At 34.3% G+C, this 26,379-nt stretch overlaps 1 protein-coding gene across 3 annotated transcripts in view; it reads right to left on the bottom strand.

Annotated features, from left to right (window-relative positions):
* Window positions 1-26,379, bottom strand: part of CNTLN (centlein, centrosomal protein) — a 389,383-nt gene that overhangs the window by 201,432 nt on the left and 161,572 nt on the right. For 2 of the 3 annotated variants that reach the window (XM_011930370.1, XM_011930372.1), the window contains exons 7-8: window positions 24,933-25,095; window positions 14,206-14,400 (exon numbers count right to left, since the gene is read on the bottom strand). In XM_011930370.1, coding sequence (XP_011785760.1) covers window positions 14,206-14,400; window positions 24,933-25,095 — 358 coding nt within the window. The remainder of the gene's footprint in view (window positions 1-14,205; window positions 14,401-24,932; window positions 25,096-26,379) is intronic. The other variant, XM_011930371.1, reaches the window with a different exon arrangement.

Below are 26,379 nucleotides of genomic sequence, written 5' to 3' on the forward strand. Positions count from 1 at the left end.
CATGGCACAAGTATACATATGTAACAAACCTGCACGTTATGCACATGTACCCTAGAACTTGAAGTATAATAAAAAAAAAAAGAATAACAATTAAAAAAATAAATAAATAAAATAAAATAAAATTAGGAACAAGACAAGGACACTCACTCTAACCACTTCTCCTTAACTTTCGTCTGGTAAAATGTAAAATGCTTGGTAGAATATACTACAATTTTTAAGGAAGAAACAAAACTGTCAATGTTTATAGATGATATGACTGTCTACCCAAAAAAACCCAGATGAATCCAAAAATACAGAATTAATAGGAGATTAATAGGATGGCTAGATATAAGATAAATATTTAAAAATCAATTGCATTTCCACACATAAAAAACAGAAAATGTAAAAAAATGCAGATAGCTAAAATACCAACAAAACACAAGTTGCTCAGAAATAAATCTAATTAAAAATATGGAAGACCCTATGGATAAAACTGCAAAGGTTTATGTAAATACATTAAAGAAGACATAAATTAATGGAGACAGATTATTTTCATCTATAGAAACATTTAAAATGGTAATGATGTCAGTTCTGTTTAAATTAATCCCCAAAGGGTTTTTGAAGAAAGTTCATATCTGGTTACAACATTATATTGAAATAATCAACAATATCCAAAATATTGGAAAAAGAGTAAGGTGATAAGATTTATCCCATCAGTTATCAGGACTCATTATGAAACTATAATAATAAACACAGTGTTTCTGTTTCAAAGATTTAAAAATTACCCAGTGCAAATAAACAGCGAGCCCAGAAATTAACCCACGTAAATATGGACCCATATATACATGCCATAATAAATTTCACAGGTGGCACTGTACATCAGTGAAAAAAGTGATTATTAACACAATAGACATGCTGAGAAAAACAGATATCCAGATTTTTTAAAAATTAAATTGATTCCCTTCTTTATAGCAAACACATAAATAAATCCCACATAGATTAAGGACTTACATGTGGAAGTCAAAACTGTAACACTTTGGACGAAAATACAGAAAAATATCTTTATGATGTTAGAATGAGGTGGGACTTCTTAAATAAGATACAATACACACCAACTGTAAGACAGAATATTGAAGTTTTTAATTATATTAAAATTAATAACTTTTTTCAAGATACCACAGAACAAGTGAAAAGGAAAAGCCACAAATAAGAAGATATTTGTGACGCTTTTAACAAACTGACAGTTGAGACTGTTGGCTGATGTCTAAACTCGTTTCCTCTTTTGGGAAATGAGGACATATTTCCCCATCTTCTTTGCAATTACATAACAAGTGGACAGAGAATTGAGTTCCGGCCAATGATATGCTGGCAAAAGTGATATGTACCATTTCTAAGACAGATTCATAAAACTTCCTAAATGTGATTTTGTATGCTCTTTCTCTCTTCTGGCTGGCTGGAGTAGAGATGACTCATAACTTTGGGAGCCATGTTTAAAGACAGTAGATCCAACAGATAAAAGCATGGGTCTGTAAATCACTGCTTGGAGTTGGGAGCCCAAGTAATACCCATACTGGACTGCCATCTAAATAAAAAATAAATCATTTTTAGCCAGAGATAGGAGGTCAATGTTTTCAGGAAGGTGACATTATGTTAAATAACATAACCAACCAAAGATTAGTATCCAAAATAAATACCTTCCACAAAAAGAAAAACATCCCAACAGAAAAACGGACATGAGACGTAAATATTTCACATATAAACATAAGAAACTCAAACTCATTAGAAATCAAACAAATACAAAATGAAACTAGAATGAGACATTTTATCTCTTTAAAAATAAAGCTAAGAAGTCTATAATTTGGCAAATGATTTGGTATTTTCTTATAAACCTGAACATTTGCGTATCTGTCAGACAATTTTCATCCTTAGCAGTAAGTCCTAGAGAAAGTCTTGCACAAGTGTGTCAGAAGACATGTACTACAAAGAACACAGAAGCAGTACGTAAAACTTCTTACAGCTGAAAAAACAAAAAACACAAAGAAGTTCACTGACAAAGAGTAGATTGTTTAGTCTATTTGGGCTCCTATAACAAAATACCATAAACTGGGTATCTTTTAAACAGAAATGTATTCCTCACAGTTCCAGAGACTAGAAAGTCCAAGACCAAAGCACTGGTAGACCTGGGGTCCAGGGAGGGCTACCTTTTGGTTCACAGACAGAATTGGCTTGCCATATGGTCACATGGTGTAAGGGGTGAAGGGTCTCTCTCAGGCCTCTTATTTTATAAAGGTGCTAATCCCATTGATGAGAGCAGAGCCTCCCAATATCCCACTTCCAAACACCTTCACATTACAGATTAGACTTCAGGTATGAGTTGGTGTGGGGAACACAACCAGGCTATTCCATAAATAAACTGTAGTTTATTCACACAATAGACTACTGCAGAGAGGGGGAAAGAATTACAGGAACATTCAACAATATTATTATTCCCTACAAAACTCCCCTACCCATACATGCATGCAATAATAAATGTCAGAGGTGGCACTGTACATCACTGAAAAAAAGTGACTATTAACACAACAGATACGCTGAGAAAAACAGATATCCAGATTTTTAAAAATTTAAATTGAATTCCCTTCTTCGTAACAAACACATAAATAAATCCCACATAGATTAAGGACTTATACGTGGAAGTCAAAACTTGCACATATACATATCGCAGAGTTGATATGTGTAGATGATTTTTAAGGTTTAAATAAAAGCAATACTAAACAATATATTATTTAAGAAAACATAGTTTTAAGAGGCAGGAATTCATAAACAAAAAACCCAACATGGTAGTTATCTTCATGGAAAAAAAAAGAAAGATGGGATCTGGAAAGAGTACATAGATATAATCAAGATTATTTGTGACAGTTGCTGGTGAGTATACAGATATTACATTTATTCTTCTACAGGTTGCAAATATTTTGTAAAAAAAATTATAAAAAGAAAGTAAGAACAAGGGAAAACGGCTAAAGAAAATTCTCTTCAACTGAGGAAAGCAAGGAATAGAGTAACTATGAAAAGAAATAAAAATCAACAAGACTGGTTAAAATTTGCAACTCAGATCTTGTAGTCTTGCCATTAGCCACATGGCATGTATCTCATTCACAGATAAATATAGTAAATTTAATGGTTGGCTTTCTCTCTTGTCCTCTACTGCAAGATATTCCTCCAAGGCAAAAAGCATTATTTCTGCATGAAAAAGATAAACAATTGCTTTGAGATAAGAATAGGCAGTCATTCAGAATTCAGCTAGTTAAGAGCAGGGTGCTTAGAAATCAAGGGTCACAGGTTTCAATCCCCCATGAACCAATTAGCTTTGCCCTTTTCTATGGCAAAGACTGTCAGTTCACCAATAATTTGGATTACAGGTTGAGATAGGAGAAAGGAAAGATAAATCCCCACCAATATAAGAAAAAAATCTCAAATTTACTAATAAGTGTCTTCCCTGTATCATAAAGTAAGAGCTAACATTTATTACTCTAAATGCCCACCATTCACTGTCGTGTGTAATCTTAATGAAACTCTAATGAGGTAAGTACTATTATAATACCCATTTTATAAAAGTTGAAACTGAGTTGACTTAGAGAAGTAACTTGCCCAAGGTCACACAATTAAGTGATCAAGTCTATGATCCAAATCCATGCATTCAGACTCCAGAATCTATATTCTTATCCATTACTCTGTAAATAACAACCCCAAAATCCTGCACAAAAAAGTCCCACTAGAAGTATTTAAAAATTTAGAGATAGAAAAAAATGAAATAAAACCTTCCTACCATTTCCTCTCCACTGTATATTTCACTTTCCACTTACTCTCCTATTAATCATTAAAGTACGATCACTAGATCAGCTCCAACAGCCTGACCTGGAACATGACAGAAAAGCAGAATTTCAGGCCCCAGCCCAAACGTACTGAATTAGAATAGTAACTACTCCCACGCTAAGATGCTTAGATGTAGACTACAAGAAGTATTTACCCAGACTCTCCTCACTCTCTAGGATACACCACCAACTTTCTCACCTCTGGGCCTATGGTAGTGCGCTTCTGACAAGAAACTAGAAAGCCCTTAACAAACTGACATACATTGTTTTCTCTGTGAAAGCTTTGGTAATCTCTTCCTCTCCGTCAACATGCTCCTTGAAAAGCTTCTCTCCACAGGTTCCTATTTGGTTCATACTTCAATTACAAACACATTTTGTAACTATTTTCTACCTGCATTCCTATCCATAAGATCCATAGAAACATAAATGGTCTTGTTCAGTTTTGTATCCCATGTAAAAATACAATGGGATTTTAATAAATATTGCCTATATAACTGAAAAAATCAATGCCAGCTGGCTGGCTGGCTGGCTGGCTGGCTGGCTGGCTGGATGGACGGACGGAATAAAGGATGGATGAAGAGGTGAGTCTAGTTGGACTGAATCCTAAAAAGAGAGTATTGACATGATAAAGTATATGTTACTAATTGGTAGAATCATTGAGTCACACATTTCTCTTCATTACTACTTCCCTAATTCTGGGCTTCCACATTTCTCCTCTATCTAACTTCAGTGCCCTCCTACTGCTAGGACAGCTGTGAGAATAATCTTTCTTGCCTCAAAAAATAGCAAATCCATTTGTCCAGGTGGTTAGATTTGAAAAGCATGAATTCATTTTTAGTTCCTCCTTTCTTCTCATATTTCACATGTAAGTCAATATCAAAGTTTATGCATTCTACCTTTGAATTATTTACAGGCTCTAACTACTTTTTATAACATAGTCTAAGTACCCACTGAGTTCTGCCTAGACTATTACAATTGCCTCTTAAATTTGTCTCCCTCCTCTCTTCCCTGCCTTTCTATATTCTGTTTTCAGCAATGCATCCAGACTGATCTTTTAAAAATACTCAGTTAGGGCCCAGTGCGGTGGCTCACGCCTGTAATCCCAGCACTTTGGGAGGCCTAGGCGGGCAGATCACAAAGTCAGGAGATCAAGACCATCCTGGCTAACATGGTGAAACCCCGTCTCTACTAAAAATACAGAAAAAATTAGCCAGGCGTTGTGGCAGGTGCCTGTAGTCCCAGCTACTCAGGAGGCTGAGGCAGGAGAATGGCATGAACCTGGGAGGCGGAGCTTGCAATGAGCCGAGATCATGCCACTGGACTCCAGCCTGGGAGGCAGAGCAAGACTCCTTCTCAAAAAAAAAAAAAAAAAAAAAATTCAGTTAGAGCTCACTACTCTTCTGAATAAGATACCCCAATAGGTTCCATGTTGCTCTTCTACAAAGAAACACACCAATGACTTTCCATTTCACTCAGAGTAAAATCTATATACTTATAGTAACTTAACAAGGCCCAAGGAGACCTGCCCCACATTTATCTCTCTGAGGTCACCTTTCACTCTTCTCCCCATAGTTCTTAATCCAGCCAGACTTGCCACCTTGTTAGGCAAGCTCTTGTCTCATGAGCTTTACATTTGCTCTCTCTGCTTAGAATGCTCTTCATCAGATATCTAAATGACTTACTTCCTCTGTATTTCTTTTCAAATGTCACCTATTCAGAATGATTTCTTCTGCCACCATACACAAAAAAGCCCTATCACTCTTCATCATGCTCCATCTCATGCTATATTATTCTTCTCCACAGCACTTATTACCATGTGTCATGTGCTTATCAGATGGTGACCCTCTCACCTGAATGTATGCTCCATGAGCACAAAGGCCTTGTTTTGTTCCCTAACAGCTCTTCATTACCAAGAATAGCATCTAACATATAGTAGAATATCAATAAATATTTGTGGAATATATATATTTAGATACATTAATTAACAGAGAGTTGTAGTTAATAGTATGATTCCTGCATTTTACTATAAACTTTACAGAAAAATATACTTTCAAATTTTCTATCTATTTATCTATCTACCTATCTATATCTATCTTCCATATAACATGACAGCCATCATTTAAACAGTCCATAACTTGTACTTATTTTAAGGTCACCTCATTAGTTACACAAAGATTCTCATTCAGAGAAACATGCTCAACAATATCTATCTATTATTCATTCACGTGATTTTCAAACGCCACATATGTATGACATAGACAAAGGAACAATAATAAATTACATCAGATTTCTCACCAAAAAATTATGCAAGCCTAGTGATAATGACATGATATCTTCTCAACATTATGAAAAAAAAACACTTTTTTCTTCTGTCTGGTTTAAGACAATTGCATAAAAAACATTATAAATCTGTACTGATGGGCACACAATGTATAAAGATGTAATTTTTGACAATAACAGCATAAAGGGCAGGGGGAGAAACAAACATACATAGGAGCAATGTTATGTATTGACATTAAGTTCATATGAATTTCTATGAGATTGCTGTAGATTGTTAGTTATAATTCCCCCAGGGTCACCACTAAGGAAATAACTGAAAAATACATAGTAAAAGAAAAACAAAGGGATTAAAATATCACAATAGAAAATACTACAAAAAAAGGCAGTAATGGAGGAAGAGAGGAACAAAACAGACATAATACATATAAAAAATAGCAAAATGGCAGATTTAAATCTTACCTTACCAGTACAGACAGTCCTTGACTTAAAATGGTTTAACTTACGATTTTTCAACTTTACAATGGTGTGAAAGCAATACGCATTCAGTACACCCCTTGACTTATGATATGGCTACAGCCAGACAAACCCATTATAAGCTGAAAATATTATGTTAAAAATGCACTTTCTACTTGCAACATTTTTAACTTACAATAGGTTTATCAGGACACAGCCCCATCTTAAGTTAAGGAGCATACATTAAGCCCTCAAATTAAAGGTGGAGATTAGGACAGAATAAATTATAAAATCATAATTCAACTATATGGTATCTACAAGAGAAATGCTTTAGATTAAGAGGCACATATGTTGAATGTAAAAGCATGGATAATGATATAACATGCAAACAGTTACCAAAAGGAAGCCGTGATGGCTATATTAATATCAGACAAGATAGACTTTAAGACACAAATTGCCACTAAAGATAAAGGACATTTTATAATGATAAAATAATCAATTCATCAAGAAGAGATAACAATTATAAAAATACATGCACTGAACAAAAGAACCCCAAAATACATGAAGCAAAACCTGATAGAATTAAACAGAAAAAAATACAATTAATAATAATGGGGAAAAAAACTAGACAGAAGATCATGGAAACAGAAGACTGGAAGAACATAACAAGCCAATTAGACCTGAAAAAACAGAATAGAACAGAAAGGAGAAATAGACAAACCTACAAGTATGGTTGGAAAAATTCAACGTATCTCTTAGTAATTTATAGAACAAGTAGAAAAAATCTATACAGTTAAAAACCTAAACAACGATATCAAGAAACTTGACCTAAATGACATTTACAGAATATTCTACCCACAAAAGTAGGATACATATTCTATTCAAGAATTCAATATAGATGGGTAAAACATCAGAGTAACCATAACAGAAAAGAGAATGTGTGAACTTAAGGAAACATCAAGGTTCAAGCAAAGAGAGAAAAATCTTTGAAGATACAAAAAAGAGCTCAAAATATATATGGAATACAGTGAAAAGGTCTAATATGTGTGTAATTGGAATCTCACAAAGACAAGAGAGAAAGAATGTGTAGAAGTCATATTTGAAGACATTTTTACCACAAATTTTCTAACAATGAAGAAAACCAAAACCACAGGCCATGGCTGACAAAAGCTTTAAAAACTGAAAAACGAGGAAAAGGAGAAACACTACCACATTTACATCATATAAAAACTGCTGGAAATCAAAAATAAAGAGAAACTATAAAAAGTAAACACAAAAAGCCACACTACTGTTAAAGTTGCAACAATAAGAGACACGCCTTCTCAACACAAAATACAGAAAACAACGTATATCATTTTTAAAATAAAGAAAGAAGAGATGGTGCAAATCAACAATTCTATCCATCTAAAAAATACTCTTCAGAAATAAAGGCAAAAGAAACACATTATCCAAAAAATACAAAATGAGAGAATTCACTGTGAGATGATGTCTACTAAAATAAATACTAAAAGGAGTGCTTAAGGTAAAAGGTAAAAGATCCTAGTGGAAAATACAGAATTACAGAAAAGAATAAAGGGATTAAAAAGTGTAAAAATTCTAAATGATAATGATTTCTTACAACAATAATATTTTATAGGGTAAAATACATGTATAATTAAAATGTAAGACAATAATAATAATTGGTGATAAGATAAACAAGTTACAGTGTATTAAGTTCCCTGCATTGTATAGAAAATGATTTTAAAAATCAGTTAAAATGGGCTTTAAAAAGTCAAAGATTGGGAAGTTCCATTTACAATAATGACAGAGTAGATCCTATCAGAATAAAACTACCACATACGACCATTTAAACTCCAAGCAAATTATAAAACAACTACCTGAAGGCAACAGAGAATGATCAAATGTAAGCAGAATCTAGATAAGAACTGATAGTTGGGAAAGGGAACAGCATTGGCTAAGTTACCCATTTTGATGATTTTACCTTAGCAAGGCCCACAACAGAAATAATATTAGGAGACTAAAATTCCAACAGAAACTTGCAAGAACTAATTAATGGCTTGAAGAACTAGAGGACAAAGTTCAGTCATACCACTGCAGCTACAAATTGAGGGGAAAAATTCCAGAAAAGAGAGAGTCAAAACTATGAACTCGTAACTGAACTAACTATTCGTGCATTGAGCAGACTTCTAAGCAATCTGAATAAGGTTAAGAGAACTAAAAAGCAATTCACTGCAACCCACCTGATGGGAAGCAGGGCTTGGAATTTAAATCTAATCTAATTAAAATTCTGATTCATATATTTATTTCAACACTTCCATGAGTAATACAACAGAAACCAGAGTGTCTATAACATATATTTTACAATATACATCATACAATTCCAAGTTAGAGGAAACAATATATGACCCATATTCAAAAGAAAAGGGAAAACAATAGTGATCAAACCAAAGACCCAATAGATAAGGAAAATACGGATTTTAAAGGAGCTATTTTAACTATTATAACAAGGACTTATATTTGCAGAATAATTCACATAAACGACTTAAGAGCAAGTTGGACATAACAGAAATTTCAGTTAAACTGAATATAAAGTAATAGAAACCATCTAATCTGAACAATATAAATATAAAACAGTTTTTAAAAAATTAACAGAGCCGGCCGGGCGCGGCAGCTCACGCCTGTAATCCTAGCACTTCGGAAGGCCGAGGCAGGCGGATCACCTAAGGTCAGGAGTTTGAGACCAGCCTGGCCAACGTGGCAAAATCCCGTCTCTACCAAATATAAAAAAATTAGCTGGATGTGTGGTGAATGCCACTTGGAAGGCTGAGGCAGGGGAATCACCTGGACCCAGGAGGCAGAGATTGCAGCGAGCCGAGACCACGCCACTGCACTCCAGCCTGAGCAATACAGCGAAACTCTGTATCAAAAAAAATAAAAATTAACAGAGCTTTACTTATCTGTGGACCAACATTGAAAAGTCTAACGTAAGTGAAATGGTAATCTCAAAAAGGGAAAAGAAAGAACAGGAAACAAAAATATTTGTGAAAATAACGTCAAAAATTTTCTCCAATTTGGTTTTAAAATTATGAAAATCAAGAAGCTCAGCAAACCGTAAGATGGATGACTATAATGAAAATCAAGCTTGGGAATATCATAGTTTAAATGCTTATAGTCAAAAGTAAAATCTTGGGGGGGAAAGGAAAAAGTCAAAGAAAACTGACACATTAACTTTAAGTGAATAATGAAATGAATTCCACTGAATTACCATCAGAAACTGTGGGTCTAGAGGAAAGAAGAGTAAAACTTTTATATTTAACAACAACAAAAAAAAAGCCAGTTAATTAATCCAAAAGGAAGGAAGAAAAAGAGAGGCAGAGGAACGAAAAACAGGATAAACAGAAAACAAATGATAATATGGTACACCTAAACCCAATCATATTATAATTATGTTACAATTCAAAGGATTAACACTGCAATGAAAAGGAAGAAATTGCCAGAATGGATTATAAACAACAGGATCAAATATATACACTTTAAATATACAGTAACCTATGTGCTGAAATTAAAAGAATGAGAAAGTTACACTTTGTAAAATATAACCATTAAAGAGAAGAACTGGCTATACTGACATCATAAAGGTACATTTCAAGCCAACAAAATACTATAGTTAAAAATGGCGTTTTATAATGAGAAAGGGTTCAATTTATCAGAAAGACATAACAATCATAAATATGCATTGAACTAATAAAATAGCTTTAAAATGCATGAAACAAAAATTGAGAAAATTCAAAGGAGAAACAAAAATCTACAATTATATGGGAGATTTTAACACTCCTTTCTAAAGCAATTGATAGAAAAACTAAATACAAAAATCATTAAAGAGATAAAAGATCTGAACACTATCAAGTGCAATGACATAATTAATAGTGATATTTAAGGAGCACTCTGCCCAGCAGTTGCAAAATACAAATTATTCTCAGGTACATATAGTACTTTCACCAAAACAGTATGCTTGGCCTTAAGTCTCAATAAATATAAAAATATAGGCCGGGCGCAGTGACTCACGCCTGTAATCCCAGCACTTTGGGAGGCCAAGGTGGGCGGATCACAAGGCCAGGAGACCCAGACCGTCCTGGCTAACACGGTGAAATCCCATCTCTACTAAAAATTAAAAAAAAACAAAAACAAAAATTAGCTGGGTGTGGCGGCGGGCGCTTGTAGTCCCCGCTACTCAGGAGGCTGAGGAAGGAGAATGGCGTGACCCCAGGAGGCGGAGCTTGCAGTGAGCCGCGATCATGCCACTGCACTCCAGCCCAGGCGACAGACCGAGACTCTGTCACAAATAAATAAATTAATTTTATATATATATACAGTAATCTTATCAAGTACTACCTGTGACCCCAATGGAAGTAGATTAGAAGTAACAATAAAACAGTAAACATACACATATACACACACACAAATATTTCAAAAGTAAACAAGACAAACTCTCCAAACAGAAAATCCAAAAGGAAATCAGAAACATTTCTAAACGAATGCTTATTTGTAGAAATTGAGGAGCTTACAGTAAAATTACTACAAAAAAGCAAACGAGCAAGAACATACAGAATATTCTTGAAAAAGAATAAAGTAACTTACATTACCCTCATTTCAAAAGTTACTATAAAGCTATATATATGAATAGACATATATCTGGACTCTGTTCTATTGACTATTTTGTCAATTATTATACCAATACCATACCATCTTGATATTTTAGCTCAATAAATAAGTCTCAAATCAGGGATTGTAAATCCTCCAACTTGTTCTTTATGAAACTTGATTTTGCTCTTCTAGGTTCTTTGCATTTCCCTACAAATTTTAGAATTGATTTGTCAATTTCTTTTTTTTCTTTTTTCTTTTTGATATGGAGTCTGGCTCTGTTGCCAGGCTGGAGTGCAGTGGCGCGATCTTGGCTCACTGTAACCTTCGCCTCCCGGGTTGGAGCAATTCTCCTGCCTCAGCCTCCCGAGTAGCTGGGACTACAGGCGCACGCCACCATGCCCAGCTAATTTTTGTATTTTTAGTAGAGAAAGGGCTTTCACCATGTTGGTCAGGATGGTCTCGATCTCTTGACATCGTGACTCACCCGCCTCGGCCTCTCAAAGTGCTGGGATTTCAGGTGTGAGACACCGCGCCCGGCCGTCAATTTCTTAAAATAACAGAAAAAGCCTCTTGGGAGCTTGATTGGGATCTTTGTTTTTTGTTTTTTGTTTTTTTTTAAAAAAAAACCAGAAAAATCCGCCTGGGATTTTGATTGGGAATCTTTCTGTCTTAGGGGGAACAGACAGATTTCTTAAATGACATACCAAACCAATAACTATAAACGATTAATTTGCCTAAATTAAAATTAAGAAGTGGCTGGGCGCGGTGGCTCACGCCTGTAATCCCAGCACTTTGGAAGGCCACAGCGGGAGGATCACCTGAAGTCAGGAGTTCAAGACCAGTCTGACCAACTTGGTGAAACCAGGTCTATACTAAAAATTCAAAAAATTAGCCAGGTGTGGTGGCAGGTGCCTATAAGCCCAGCTACTTGGGAGGCTGAGGCAGGAGAATTGCTTGAACCCAGGAGGTGGAGGTTCCAATGAGCCAAGATCACACCATTTACTCCAGCCTGGGCAACAAGAGCAAAATTCTGTCTCAAAAAAAAAAAAGAAGTAATTTAATTTCTGTTCATCAAATGACACCTTGAACAAAATCAAAAGAAAAGTACACAGTGAGATATCTGCCATATATTAATTTACTAGGGATTAATATTAAAAACATATAAAGAGCTTTTGAAAATCAATAAGAAAAAATCCAGTAGAAGATTGAACAAAAGACATAAACAGATATTTCACAAAGAAGACACACACTGGCTTGTCAGTGATATGCACGTAAAAACTAAAATAAAATATTATTTTATAACTATTCAGTTGGCAATGAATTAAGAAGTCTAATAACACCAAGTGTTGAGTAGGACAGGAAACAACCAGATCTCTTTTGTATTGGTGGTGGTAGTAAAACCGATAAAACCACTTTGAAAAACAGGTGATCAGTATTGTCTAAAAGTAACATTTTCATACTTTATAATCCAGGATTTCTACTCCTAGATATATAACTCACAAAGATGCATGAATATGTATGTCAAGAAACACATGTGAAAATGTCAACACTAATATTATCCATAACAACAAAAATGGAAATAACTAAAGTTCTCATCTAGAGATACATGTAAAAATAGTTATGATATACTCACATATAACAGAATATTTTTAAACAGGGAAAACAAAGAGCTATATCAAAAAACATGGATAAATTTTAGTAACATAAAGATGAGTCAAAATTGCCTAACCCCATAAACAACACATTATGTCATTTTTATGAATGACGAAACAATAACCTGCTTCCTCATAAATCTGTATATGATAAAACTGTTTTAAAAAAATCAAAATGATAAGAAGTTCGGTGATTACCTCTTGCAAGAGAATCAAAGCACATACAAGTAGATATAAGCCATTTGTAATGATCTAGTCTTTGGATAAGGTGGTTGAACCAAGGGTGTTTATTATAATAAATAACTAAACAAAGCCATTAAATTAAATTGTCATATGCATACAATAGTATGTCATAACACAAATTTTATCATTGATCCAATATTGTGTACCTGAAGTCCAAAAAATGCATACAATATGGTACAATCTTAAAAACTGTTGTAAGGTTGATTAATTAGCAAGACAAATGTGACATGTTCAAAAATTACAATCCATTTCTGAATTTAATTAATACATTATAAAATTTAAAGAAAAACTATGAGTGCCTTAAAAACACTTAAATAAATTCACAGAGATTTTTTTAAAGATGTGTAGAGTTGAAAGTTGCCCTGAAGATTATCTAAAAAGGTACCATTTAACATTTTCTATATGCTAAGCTCTGCACTTTAGTGGCACTATGTCATTAAACTTCATAAAACTCTATGACATACATACTATTAATGTCAACATTTTGTTTATGAGAAAGTTTTGAATAAAAGGGCTAAGAAATGTGTTTAAATTCACAAAGCTCACAGAGCTATAATTAATCTCAGGTTTATTTGAAACCAGATCCTACATATTTATCTATACATTTATACTACCTTCATTTACCACAGGAAATAGTAAGAAAGGTTATATGGCCCGTCCAAAATCATGTATCAAGGTAGTGGCAGAATTAGGACTATTGGATATTAAGTACCGCATACCAGGCATTATGGCAAGTACTTTATGAAACTTACTGTTAGATACTCTTTCTATTCCATTAGCTCATTCAGTTAAAAAGTCTCAAAATGGGCATGACTTATTAATTTGCTTTTCAATAATGTATATCAGCCAAATGTTTCATCACGATAACTATATTTGCTAGACCCCATACTTCTACATGTACTTCTATATGAATCTGTATTGTAATATTCATGCTTACAAACAGTATAAAAACAGTATAATGCAAAACTATCTGCACACTTCTTATACTTCAATAAATGCAAATATATTTAAATTTTTATGTTTTAATCAATTGTAGATTTAATTTGATATTACACTGAATAATAGTTTTAGAAAATGCCACTCACCTGTGCTGAGTAGTCTGGATCACTTTCTTGAGGTAAAGGATGAGGTGCTCCCTGTGATTCCTGAAGTTTTTCTTTTAACTTAGCATTTTCTTGCTCTTTCTGTAATAGCTGATCCTGAAGATTAACAACACTTTGCCGGAGCATAGCTTCATTTGATTTTGTGGTTTCAAAACAAATATGTAACTCATTGTAAAGCTGTTTCAAAAAATATATCCAAATTATATTAATAATCAAAAAAGCTATGTGTCTGTGTGTGTGTGTGTGTGCACGCGCATGTATATATACGAATTGTATAAACATAGTTCTTGTCCTCAGGTTATTTTAATAGTCAGAGAAAGAAAGAAGATATAAACACAAAAAAACTAACTAAATTATATAATGATATTTTAAATATTTAATTTAACATTTAAAATTTGATAATAATAACTAGAAAATATGAAAAAAAGGTGATATGTAGTATTAGCCAGTGTAATATAGGAAAAGAAGGCCAAATTTCTGAGGAAGAAAATACTTTAAGCTAGCTATATTAATCATGGAGGGAATTATGACCTGAACTGAACCATGACAATGTAATTGGAATTGACCAAAAACAAAAAGTCATTCTAAAGATAGAAGAAATGTGAAAAAAGTTATGCACAACAATAGGGAAGGACAGAAAGGAGCATAAGGTATATCAATTTAACTGGACTTAATATATACATTGGAAAGAAAACAAAATCAGTAGTATTTCATTAAGAGTTAATTAATGTTGAATTGTACATTCTTATTAAGTATAATTTAGTATCTACTGCTAGGAGGAGCAGAGGACCAGTAAGAGACAAAGTCAAGCAGTAATGCTGTAGATAGAATGTAAAGACTCTTCAATACCGGATTAAGAGGATGGACTTGTTCTGAAGGAGTTATTGAAAACGTTAAATAGTGTGAAAAAATAGAAGCAATGTTTTGAAGACTTACTGAAAACTTTAAAACCTTTTTAAGTCAAGGCAATATGCATTAAATAAATTTAAAAGTTTATTAAAACTATGAGATAACATGACATATAAGTGCCATCATACAGAGAGTAATATAGGGTTAACAATGGTATGGCTCTAGTACTTGTGAACTTGCTTGGTAATGAAAATCCTAATGTATAATTGTGATTTAATGAGATATAATTCAATCTGTGGTAGTTGATTTACATACAGAATCTGTATGTATATCTGTGGCTGATACTAGAAAAGTGACCTAAGTACGGAAAATGTGTGTGTGTGGGGGTGGGGGTGGGGGGGTTTAAAGGCTAACAGTAAAATCTTACAATAAGAACAAAACCCCCAAGTGTAACATCTCAAAATTATGTAGATGCTATGGTAAGTTTTTAGCTTTGCTCATTTAATTAAAGATACAGAACATCTTCCATCAGTTTGTCTTGCTTCATGGGAAGAAACTTACATACATAAAAGATTGTACAGCTTTAGTTCATCTAGAAACCTAGGATTTGTGTACATTTCTGAATGCATGTTATACCTCTGTTTTTAAATTTAAAATTTAAAATTTAAAAAGGCTTGTAAAACCTTTCATTAATACATCTCCTGAAACATAATTTGTCACAAAAATAAGACCCTCCAAAGTTCCACTCCACTGGCATATAATTAGCTCAATATATCTTTTATCTTTTATTTAAAAAAAAATGTATCTCTGGCTGGGCATGGTGGCTCATGCCTGTAATCCCAGCACTTTGGGAGGTCAAGGCAGGCCGATCACCTGAGCTCACGAGTTCAAGACCAGCCTGGGCAATATGACGAATCCCCGTCTCTACCAAAAAATACAAAAAATTACCTGGGCGTGGTAGCATGCACCTGTATTCCCAGCTACTTGGAAGGCTAAGGTGGGAGGATCACTTGAGCCTAGGAGGTCGAGGCTTCAGTGAGCCAAGACTGTGCCATTGCACTCCAGTCTAGGTGACATGGGGAGACACTGTCTTTAAAAAAATAAAATTATCTATCTATATTATTGTGGAGATATTTAAAATAATCCACTTCAATTTATAGCCAAAGTCTAGGCGATTTTTTAAAAGAAAAATGTTGCCTATATGATTTATAAAAAAATTTAGAATATCAATTTATATTTTCCCTTCCCATTACCTTTATACCAAGGAGCATGTCCAATGTCCTTTCCACAGCTAATACTATCAGATATTCTAGGAGGGAAGAAAGAGTAGGAACCTGCCAGCTTTCAGGGACAATGAAGAGTTCAGAGTGCCTACTTGTACTGTGCTGCTGCTCTCATGACTAGGTTCAGTGTAGACAAGAAAAAAGCAAACCCTGGACACAAAAGCTAACCTGGTTAGGGAGAGATGAAGCTATGATGAGTGAGGGTCTTCTCTTCACTGCATAGTCACTTTTTCAATGAAAATTTAACCACTTTGCAATCTCAGGTGCTTTGTTTACACTACCCAACATTTATCCCATCAGTACAAATTAATCCCTCTGAGGTAAATAATAGAAAATATTATTAAAGAATTCACATATTTCAAAAATTTGAGAATCTCATGGACACTGATAAGGGCTGACAAAGAAAACCACATACCTTCCGTCCTAATGACCAAGGTACAAGCATGATGCTAGGGTATGGTCAGGATTGAGGACCAATTTACTGGCCTCTAGTGCCAAGGATGTGGTATACCTTACTCTTGGGTGCCACATCTTGGTACCTTCTTCCACAAATATAAGGCTCTAGGTCGATTCATTCATGGAAGAAGGCTCTATCTTAATTTATCTCCTCTCGTCTAACTACTGCCTTGTTTCATAAAATAGAGGACTGGCCGAGCATGTTGGCTCATGCCCGTAATCCCAGCACTTTGGGAGACCGAGGCCGCCGGATCACCTGATATGGGGGGTTCAAGACCAGCCTGACCAACATGGAGAAACCTCGTCTCTACTAAATATACAAAATTAGCCTGGCATGGTGGTACATGCCTGTAATCCCAGCTACTCGGGAGGCTGACGCAGGAGACTCACTTGAACCCAGGAGGCAGAGGTTGCAGTGAGCTGAGATCGCGCCATTGCATTCCGGCCTGGGCGACAGGGAGAGACTCAAACTCAAAAAAAAAAAAAAATAGACGACTAATAGCACTCTTCTTGTGTTCTCTACTTTGCTCTCTCTGACATGCAGTTTAAGCAGGTGCATTCCTATTCAGAAGTTGCCCTGACTTGATGTGATATGACTAGGTGGGTAAGACTACAATGGTACAAACTCTGTCTTGCACCGAATATCCATCCTTTCAAGCAGCAGGTGAAAAAGAACTGAGAAAGCCCAGAACAAATTAGATCAGCTTTGCTCTAGGTTTTGGAACAAACTCTTATCTTATTCCTTAGCTTACTCCAAACATACATCTCCTACTTGCCTGTTTTCTTTATTGGCTGACTGGATTTCACGTATTTAATAGTAATGAGATCACTCAGTTGTGAACTTAGAGTACAGGAAGCAAAGATAGTCCTCTAGCCATTTTTAACTCTAGGCCTCAGTCCAGCAGTAAACTTGGTTAAAACAGCCTTCAACAAGGTTAAATCTAGCTTTATTTCTAAAGTGTTTTTTGGTGACAAGACCTCAGGGTAATAAAATGTTTATTTCTCTAGGAGATCCTGCAAGAAGGCAAAAGCTTAGGATGTTCCAGTGCCCTGGGTAGATTCCATCTTATTCTCATTCCATTAATAAGAGTAGAGTAAAACAAAAACAAGAACAAAAAAACACAAAAAAAACAAAACAGTGCTCAAGTGAGTAAATTAGGCAATATGATAAATTCTATTCATCTGCATTGCTTTAGGCATACTGAGTTATCTTCTTCCCTATTAGTAAGAACATTCCTACAACAGTTTTCAGAGAGGCTCTTTTCTCTATAATTTCTTTCCTCTAATAATCCAAAAAGTTCGAATGGATCAGAATTTTTTTGTAAGATTCTGGCCTATAAAAATGTAATCATGTATTACATTATATGCTTTAGAAGTATCAATCATTATAATTCATAAGCAATATACTATCCTTACTATTCTTCATGCTATTTTCTATTGAAGAAATTAAAGTGAAAAAGGTTAAAAGCATCTCCAGGGGACAGAAAGCAAGTTAGAAATAAGATGTCATACTCCAGCTCCTTTAATTTTCAGGGGCCTAGACTGAAGAGCCCCTTTTCAAATATTTTATTAGTGTTAATGAAGTAAATGATATCTTATGTATCTTAACAATTTTGAAAATGTATACGTTCTGTTACCCAATGATACTAATTTAAGAATTGAAATCGTCCAAATCTAGTAAATATACTACAGCATTCCCTCAGTATCCACAAGATTGTTTCCAGGGCCCAAGTGGATAACAAAAATCTGCAAATGCACAAGTGCCTTATATAAAATGGCACAGTATTTGCTTATAACCTATGTACATCCTCCTGTATACTTTAAACCATCTCTGGATTACTTATAAGATGGAATTTACCCAGTGGTTACAATGTAAACATTATGTAAACAGTTATTATACTCTCTTTGTATTAATTTTTATTGTACTGCTATTTTATTTTTATTTTTATTTTTATTATAACAAAAAGTTATAAAATACATGTTAGTACCCCAACCATGTTTGATGGTCTAGAAATCATAAATGCTGATATAATTCCCTATCAATATTTAAATCATACACATATATACATGACTGCAGATATACAAAAATATTAAAAATTATATGAATGGCTACATGCTCAGAGGAAGAGAACACATTAGATTACTTTTATGTATCTTGGTAAGTGTTTTCTCCTGGAAAACCCTTCCACACTATATGTTTGGTAGACTTGTGTATGACACTGATGATTCGTTACAGAGAGCTCTGGGACAATATGACTCACCTCTGTGCTCAAAACCTTTTTCAATTTTCTTTCTTCACCTTTGTCTCCCCTCCTGAATTCCCACATCCTACCACTTGGGACAACTGTTTTTATCTTTTCAAATAATTAAACAGGTATTATGATACAAATCTACTTAATAAATGAGAGAAAGAATGGGGAATGGAAGGGCAAGGAAAAGGGGTGAAGAACTGAGAGAAAGAGAACAGAGGAAACAAACTTCATTAGAAACAGTAAACTAAGATCTGATTCTTAAAGAAGTTTAATATGAATTGAAGACAAATTGTTAGTGTAATATTTTTAATTCAGCTCATCTAAGTCTAAGAGCTAAATCCCAATTATTATTCAAAAATATTAAAATGAACCTATGTGAAAATATGTTTGAAATTTTGAGTAAATAATTTCATCTCATTATTGCAAGGATGATTATTCAAATTGGAAAACAATCTAAAAATATGTGTAGACAAGGAATAAAGACAATACATATAATGCTCCAGAATAAAAATGAATAATCTGATATAAATGAATACTAAAGTCTGAACAATAGCACACCTGACAAATAAGGCAATTTGATCATTCCCAAATTTTAAAATCCTGCACTACACAACTAGTACATTTGTGAGGAGAAAAAATAGCATTAGTAAAAAATCTTCAGAAGCTCAAAAAGTTAAAGTGTGATGTAATAGCAAGATAAAAGAAACCAAATGGATACAATAAGGAGGAACAATGGCTAGAGAATAATGATGGAAGCCCTTTTCAAAGAGAAAGGTAACTGCTATACTCTGGTCACCAAAAAGAATGCAATGAAACCTTTTGAATAACATTTAACTTAGATATCAGGACAAATATTCCAACATTGGAAATTATTAGGTGTTGAAAAAATCTGGATGAGAATAGATAATGCAAGTTTGTAGAATCTGTTTACCGAGGCTTTTAAGGATAACATCTCATCTTCCCATTTACAACTGAACTATACTGTGGGCTTTATAACAAAGTTTAAGAATTGCATTCTGGACCCAAGATTACCTAGATCTGAATTCTACACGGGTAGCTGTTTGACTTTGGACAACACTCTAAGCTTCAGTTACCTGATCTATAAAACAGGGATAAAAATAACAATACCACATCAGGTTGGTGCGAGGCTTAAAACAATAAGGCAAAAGCCCTATTGCCAGTGCCTGATACACAATAAGCTAAAACATATTAACTATTATTATTATATGGTTACTAGGAGCAACTTACATTTTTATTTCGATTTACATAATACGTTTCTAAAATAATTTGTGTAAATGGAAACTCAGATTCTCCCTGGCTTATAGTACAATTTTACACTCTGTCTTTATAAGTGTGATCTAACTGAAAGGACTTCTCACTCATATTTTATTTCTCCACATTTTTCACCACTGCAGAACCATTCATCCACCCAAAGTCAAACATTAAATGGAGTAATATTTAAATTAAAATAGAAACATCACCATAAAGTTTTAAAATACAATTATGATTTTTAAATTGCATTATCCAAAGCGGGACATCATAGCATGCAATGTCTCAAGGTTCAGTAACTTAACATTTACTGATCATGTAGTAGGCAGGTCCCCTTAGAATCCATGACCCCCATACATACTTATTACAGGATAATTTTAAAAGAGTATGTTATGTATGAACTAATTAAAAGTGAATTGGGCCAGTCGCAGTGGCTCACACCTATAATCCCAGCACTTTGGGAGGCTGAAGCAGGTGGATCACCTAAGGTAAGGAGTTCGAGACCAGCCTGGTCAACATTGTGAAACTCCGTCTCTATCGAAAAGTGCAAAAATTAGCTGAGTGTGGTGGCACGTGCCCGTAGTCCCAGCTACTGGGGAGGCTGAGGTGGGGGAATTGCTTGAACCTGGGAGGCGGAGGTTGCAGTGAGTCGAGATCGGGCCACTGTACTCCAGCCTAGGCGACAGAGTGAGACCCTGTCAAAAAACAAACAAGCAAAAAAAGTGAATTGCACATGGTTAATATGATGCTATAGCTTCATAAAAGGAAGTCTTCCCTGGGTGGGTAGGTCAGTGTGTGCGTGTGCGTGTGTGTGTGTGTGTGTGTGTGTGTACATATGTGCAGTTAATACACTCTAATGAATAGTAATAGTCTGAACTGACAAAGAAATGTTTATTGCAGCTTTATTTACAAGAGTAAACAAATAACATACATAACCAACACTAGAAAAATAAATTACATGACCGTCTAAAATAGTTATATGTTATGATTTTTTAAAATACAATGTTAAAGTGAAAAATATTAGTGTGCCTACAGATATGTTAAGATGCATTTTTAAAACTGAAATATTCAAAATGTTCACAGAGTTTGCCTCTGGGAGATGGAATTATAAAAGACTTTGCTGTTTAAAATAACTATATATAGCTACCAAAACAATTGTAATGTCTACTAACTGTAGACAAAATTTATAAAGAATAAATAAATAAGGAAAATATTTTCAAATTGAGTCTAGTTGAGGATACTAATGAAAACTGTATGAACAACTACAAGCATCTAAAATAACTTCAAAATTAAAATACTACACTGGGAGGTACAATTTCAAAGTGAGTATAAAATTAAGTATCAGTGAACCCCCTACTCCCACGCTCCCCAAGGTAATGTTTGAGAAACAAAAATAAAAGAAAAATGAAATTCAATCTAGAGAAAGAAATGGCAAAAAACAGACTAAACACAAGGAAGAGTAAGCTAGTGATTTTAGGTTAGCACATCTCAGTTTATTCTCTTTTATTTTTTTTTCTGCCTCAATACTATTCACAAACACAACATACCCCCAACATTTACATCTCTCATTTTCTATAATGATTCTTAGAAGGGATAAACAGAATCCTAGAAGAAAAGTGTTTAAGGTTTCAAAATGTACCCCAGATTACAATTTAGTCGATGGCAAATTCGCCAAATAGGGGCATATAAGCTCTACTTCTGCAAATTTAGTAAAGACATATACACTAGGGAATTTATGGTTTGAACTAGAGTTCATTTGGAAAAGTTATTAGAAATTAATTTGTCTCTTTGATATCTTATCTTCTCAGCAAAGTATTACTGGTATGATATCAACAAGGAGAGTTTTCTTTATCCTTAGTCTTGGAACAGGCCCCCAGTTATGCTCCCATATCTCCCTCTACTACTATTACAACATACATCATTCTTTTATCACTTCTGCCATTTAATGTCTGCTATCAACCAATTTTAAACTGTAAAAGTTGTAGAATAAAGGAAGTAAAATGGTATCTATGCAGAAAACTGGGTGGGAAAGCTTTCAGCCACTGGAAGAAAGTATACCTTTAAAGGTTAAATACCTGTTATGTTCAAGGAACAACAACATGGTCTGTGTTGCTGGAGTGAATAAGAAGAGAAGGCAAAGATGAGATCAGAGAGGTAATGTAGTCAGAACATGTAGGGTCCCACAGGTTGTAGTAAGAACTTAGGTTTTTTTATTTTTAATGGTCTGGGAAACCATTGGAGAGACTTGAAGAGAGCAGTGATCTGATTTGACTCATAAATATTTGGCAACAATATCCTGGCACCTATGTCTAAAGGCTTAAAATCAGAACAAAGAAACCTGCAAGTTATTGCAATAATTCAGGTAATACATGATAGTGGCCTGGACAGAATGGTGACAGCAAGGTGATAGGAAGTAGTCAAATTCTGCACCTGTATTGAAAACGTAAAAGGCAACAGCTTTGTTTTAAACACTTTCAGTGTGAGATGCCCATTACGTATCCAAGTGAAGAGATATTAAGTAGGCAGTTAGCTATAGTCTTTCCTAGAGTACACCAAAGAGATCCAAGGTAGATAAACAAATTTACAAATTTGGGAATCATCAGCCTATAGACACAGGTAGAGCATCCAAATCCCAAAATCTGAAATGCTTCAAAATCCTAAACATTTTTGAGCACCAGTATGATGCTCAAAGGAAATGCTCACTGGAGCATTCCAGATTTCAAATTTTCAGCTTTGGGATGCTCAGTTAGTAAATGTAATGTAAATATTCCAAAATCTCAAAAGCTCAAAATGTGAAACACTTCAGGTTTCCGGTTCCAAGCATTTCAGGTAAGGGATATTCAACCTGTAGTATAATTTTGAAAGTTAAGGTGATTAGATAAAATCACTTAGGGTGTGAGTATAAACAGAAAAAAAAGGGAGGGATCCTAAGAGTGAGGCCTGGGACATTGTAACACTTACAGGACATGGACACTGGGTAGGACCAGAAAGAAATTTAAAAGGGACAGCTAGAAACTGAAGGAAGAAAACCACCCAATTATAGTACACTGGAAGCCAAGAGGGGAAAAAAAAAATGTTTCAAACAACAGAAAAAAGTTTCAAGCAACAGAAAGTCATCAATGGGGGAAAAAGAGAAAACAATTAATTAGTATTAATAACAATTAACAAGTATTAATAAAGTATAGTGTTTCAAATCATTTTAGCAATGGCACCTGGTTTAGAAACAAAAAACACAGTGGGCAATGCCACCCCATAAAACAAAAAGGCAGCACTGCTCTAGCTGAAGTGGAGAGAATAGACTGTATCTTCCTGCTTGCTATCATCTAGGTCCTTGGCAAAACACAAAGGGAACACAAAATACACACTGAAAACCACTGTTACAAAGCATCATTTAAAAAACATGTGTTTAAGTTTAAAAGTAATTTATTTCATGTTAATTACAGATATTGGATTTTCACAGTGATTTTTTTAGAAAAGTAAGATCAAAAGTAAAAATCCAATAATTTTAGAGGGATAATATGAACTGTATTATTTAACCTCTCTAAGCCTCACTTGCCTCAACTATTATTATTAAATGAGAATAACACTATATAAACTAAGTTATTTATATAAATAATTTAGCACACTACACAAAACATATGAAGAACTCAATAAAGGTTTCTTTTTTTTTTTTTTCAGACATTGTCTTGCTCTGTCACCAGGCTGGAATGCAGTGGCATGATCTTGGCTCACTGCAACCTCCGCCTCCCAGGTTCAAGTGATTCTCCTGCCGCAGCCTCCCAAGTAGCTGGAACTACAGGCATGCACCAATATGCCCAGTTAACCTTTTGTATTTTTAGTAGAAACAGGGTTTCATCATATTGGCCAGGATGTTCTCAATCTCTTGACCTTGTGATTTGCCTGCCTCGGCCTCCCACAGTGCTGGGATTACAGGTGTGAGCTACCATGCCTGGCCAATAAAGGTATTTTTTTTTATAATTATTAGATAAAATTACTGCTGCTGAGTCAGTTACCACACCTAAATACTTGGCTAAACCTTCTCAAAAAGCTCCTACAACAACTGTAAAGTAAAAGACTACTGAACAGAAACACACAAAATAAACAGAGAAAAATCCTGGAAAATATTGATCCTAAAGACCTCCTCAGCAATCCCCTTTGTATTTGTGAAGATTTGTCCAAAAATAATGTACAAATTTTACAATAAAAGTCTGCCTCAAGTCATAAACTAGAATCATCCTTGGCAAAATAATTTCTTGTAAGAGCAGGCCAAGGAATTCCATCCCCAAATCCTTTCCAGTTTTAAGACTATACTCCTAGTATGTTTCACTGCAGCTATCTGAATGCCAATTTATAAAAATAATACCCTACAGAGCAAATCTGTGTCTATATTTTAAATGATTCAGCTCTAATTACCATAAAGAAAATTCACAAAATTTTAAATGTTACCAAATTGAACCATCCCTTCACTTCCAAATTTTGAGGAAACATATGTAAAAGGAAGTAATAATGAAATGCTGAAATGTGGAAAAATATAAATTCTCTGTATGTCCATAAGTTCATACATAAACATTTACATTTTTATTACAGAATAAAAGCATACTTTTTGATATGATATACTTTCAGCTGTGTGAACATCTTCCTGATTTCTCAGTACTTTTTGTGTGTCCATATTGAGAACCTGAAGCTGCTGGATCAGCTCTGCTTGCTGGGCTGTATGTGTACTGTTCTGTTTGTAAAGATTCTGCAGCTCCTGCAGTTCCTTCCTGTGCAAAGCAAGCAATAAATAGAGAAAAGTATGGATAAAGATCATCTCAGTTAAATAACTGTGCTCATCTAAGGTTACAGACTGGCATCCTATTTTTCATCTATTATTTCTACTGCAAGCAAACTTATTAATAAAAGAAATAATGAAGTACTTAATATTTATCACATACATAGAGAAAGTATTGATACGACGACTATGACTTTCAAAGCCAAACACATATTAATTTTCTTTTGTAGCTTGATAGTAATAAAAACCGTGGATATACATAGTACCACCTTTTATTTAAATTAAGTAAACACTTAAGTTTCAAGAATTAACAAGTGGTAAGGTCAACTATAGTTATTAGACAGTTTTGAACAAAGGGTATGTCAACCTTTCATTTTATATTATTATACAGAACTTTAAATTTATTAAAAAGAATCCCAAAGGGCAAATTTAAGTTTTCAAACCAAAGTTCCTTAAAGCACAACTGCCAATTCTAATTTGTAACCTCAGGGTCCTGGGCTGGGATTCTTCTGACTCCTCTAACTCAGCTTGAAGGAACTGATGAGGTTAAAAAAAAGTCAGAAAGTCACAAGAAAAATCCAGTCCTTCCAACCTACCCACGATGAAACTGATAAGCAGGAGGACAAATGAACTGGTGGTGGTAATAACGGCACTAAGAGTCTAGTAGAACCGCACCTCTGAGACAGAGGTTTCCAGATTGCTGTGGTAGTGAATCCTGTGTGATACAGATTATACAAACTGGGAATTCTTTTGCATATTTAATTTGAACAGAGAAACATTTATAAAGCACTATTACATCAAAATATACTATAAACAGCAGTCTCTTGGTATCTATGGGAGAATGGTTTTAAGACCCACTTTGAATATGAAAATTTACAGATGCTCAAGTCCCTTATATAAAATGATATAGTTATGCATATAATCTATGCACATCCTCCCAAATACTTTAAGTCATCTCTAGATTACTTATAATACCTAATACAAAGTACATGCTATGCAAACAATGTTATACTGTATTGTTTAGGGAATAATGACAAGAAAAAGTCTGTACACGTTATACACATTTGGTACAGATGCAACCACTCATTTTTTTTCCCTGATACTTTCAATCTGTGACTGGTTGAATCCATGAATATGGAATCCATGGATATGAAAGGCTGATTGTACTTATATAATATTTTGAAGATTGTATTTCTTAATGGAACTATTTTTACCTATAACTTTAAACTAGTCATTCATTCACATAAGTCTTAAAAGAAAGAAGGAATAAGAGATA

Source organism: Colobus angolensis, unplaced genomic scaffold (assembly GCF_000951035.1).
Source record: "Colobus angolensis palliatus isolate OR3802 unplaced genomic scaffold, Cang.pa_1.0 Scaffold86, whole genome shotgun sequence".
Lineage (NCBI taxonomy): Eukaryota > Metazoa > Chordata > Mammalia > Primates > Cercopithecidae > Colobus > Colobus angolensis.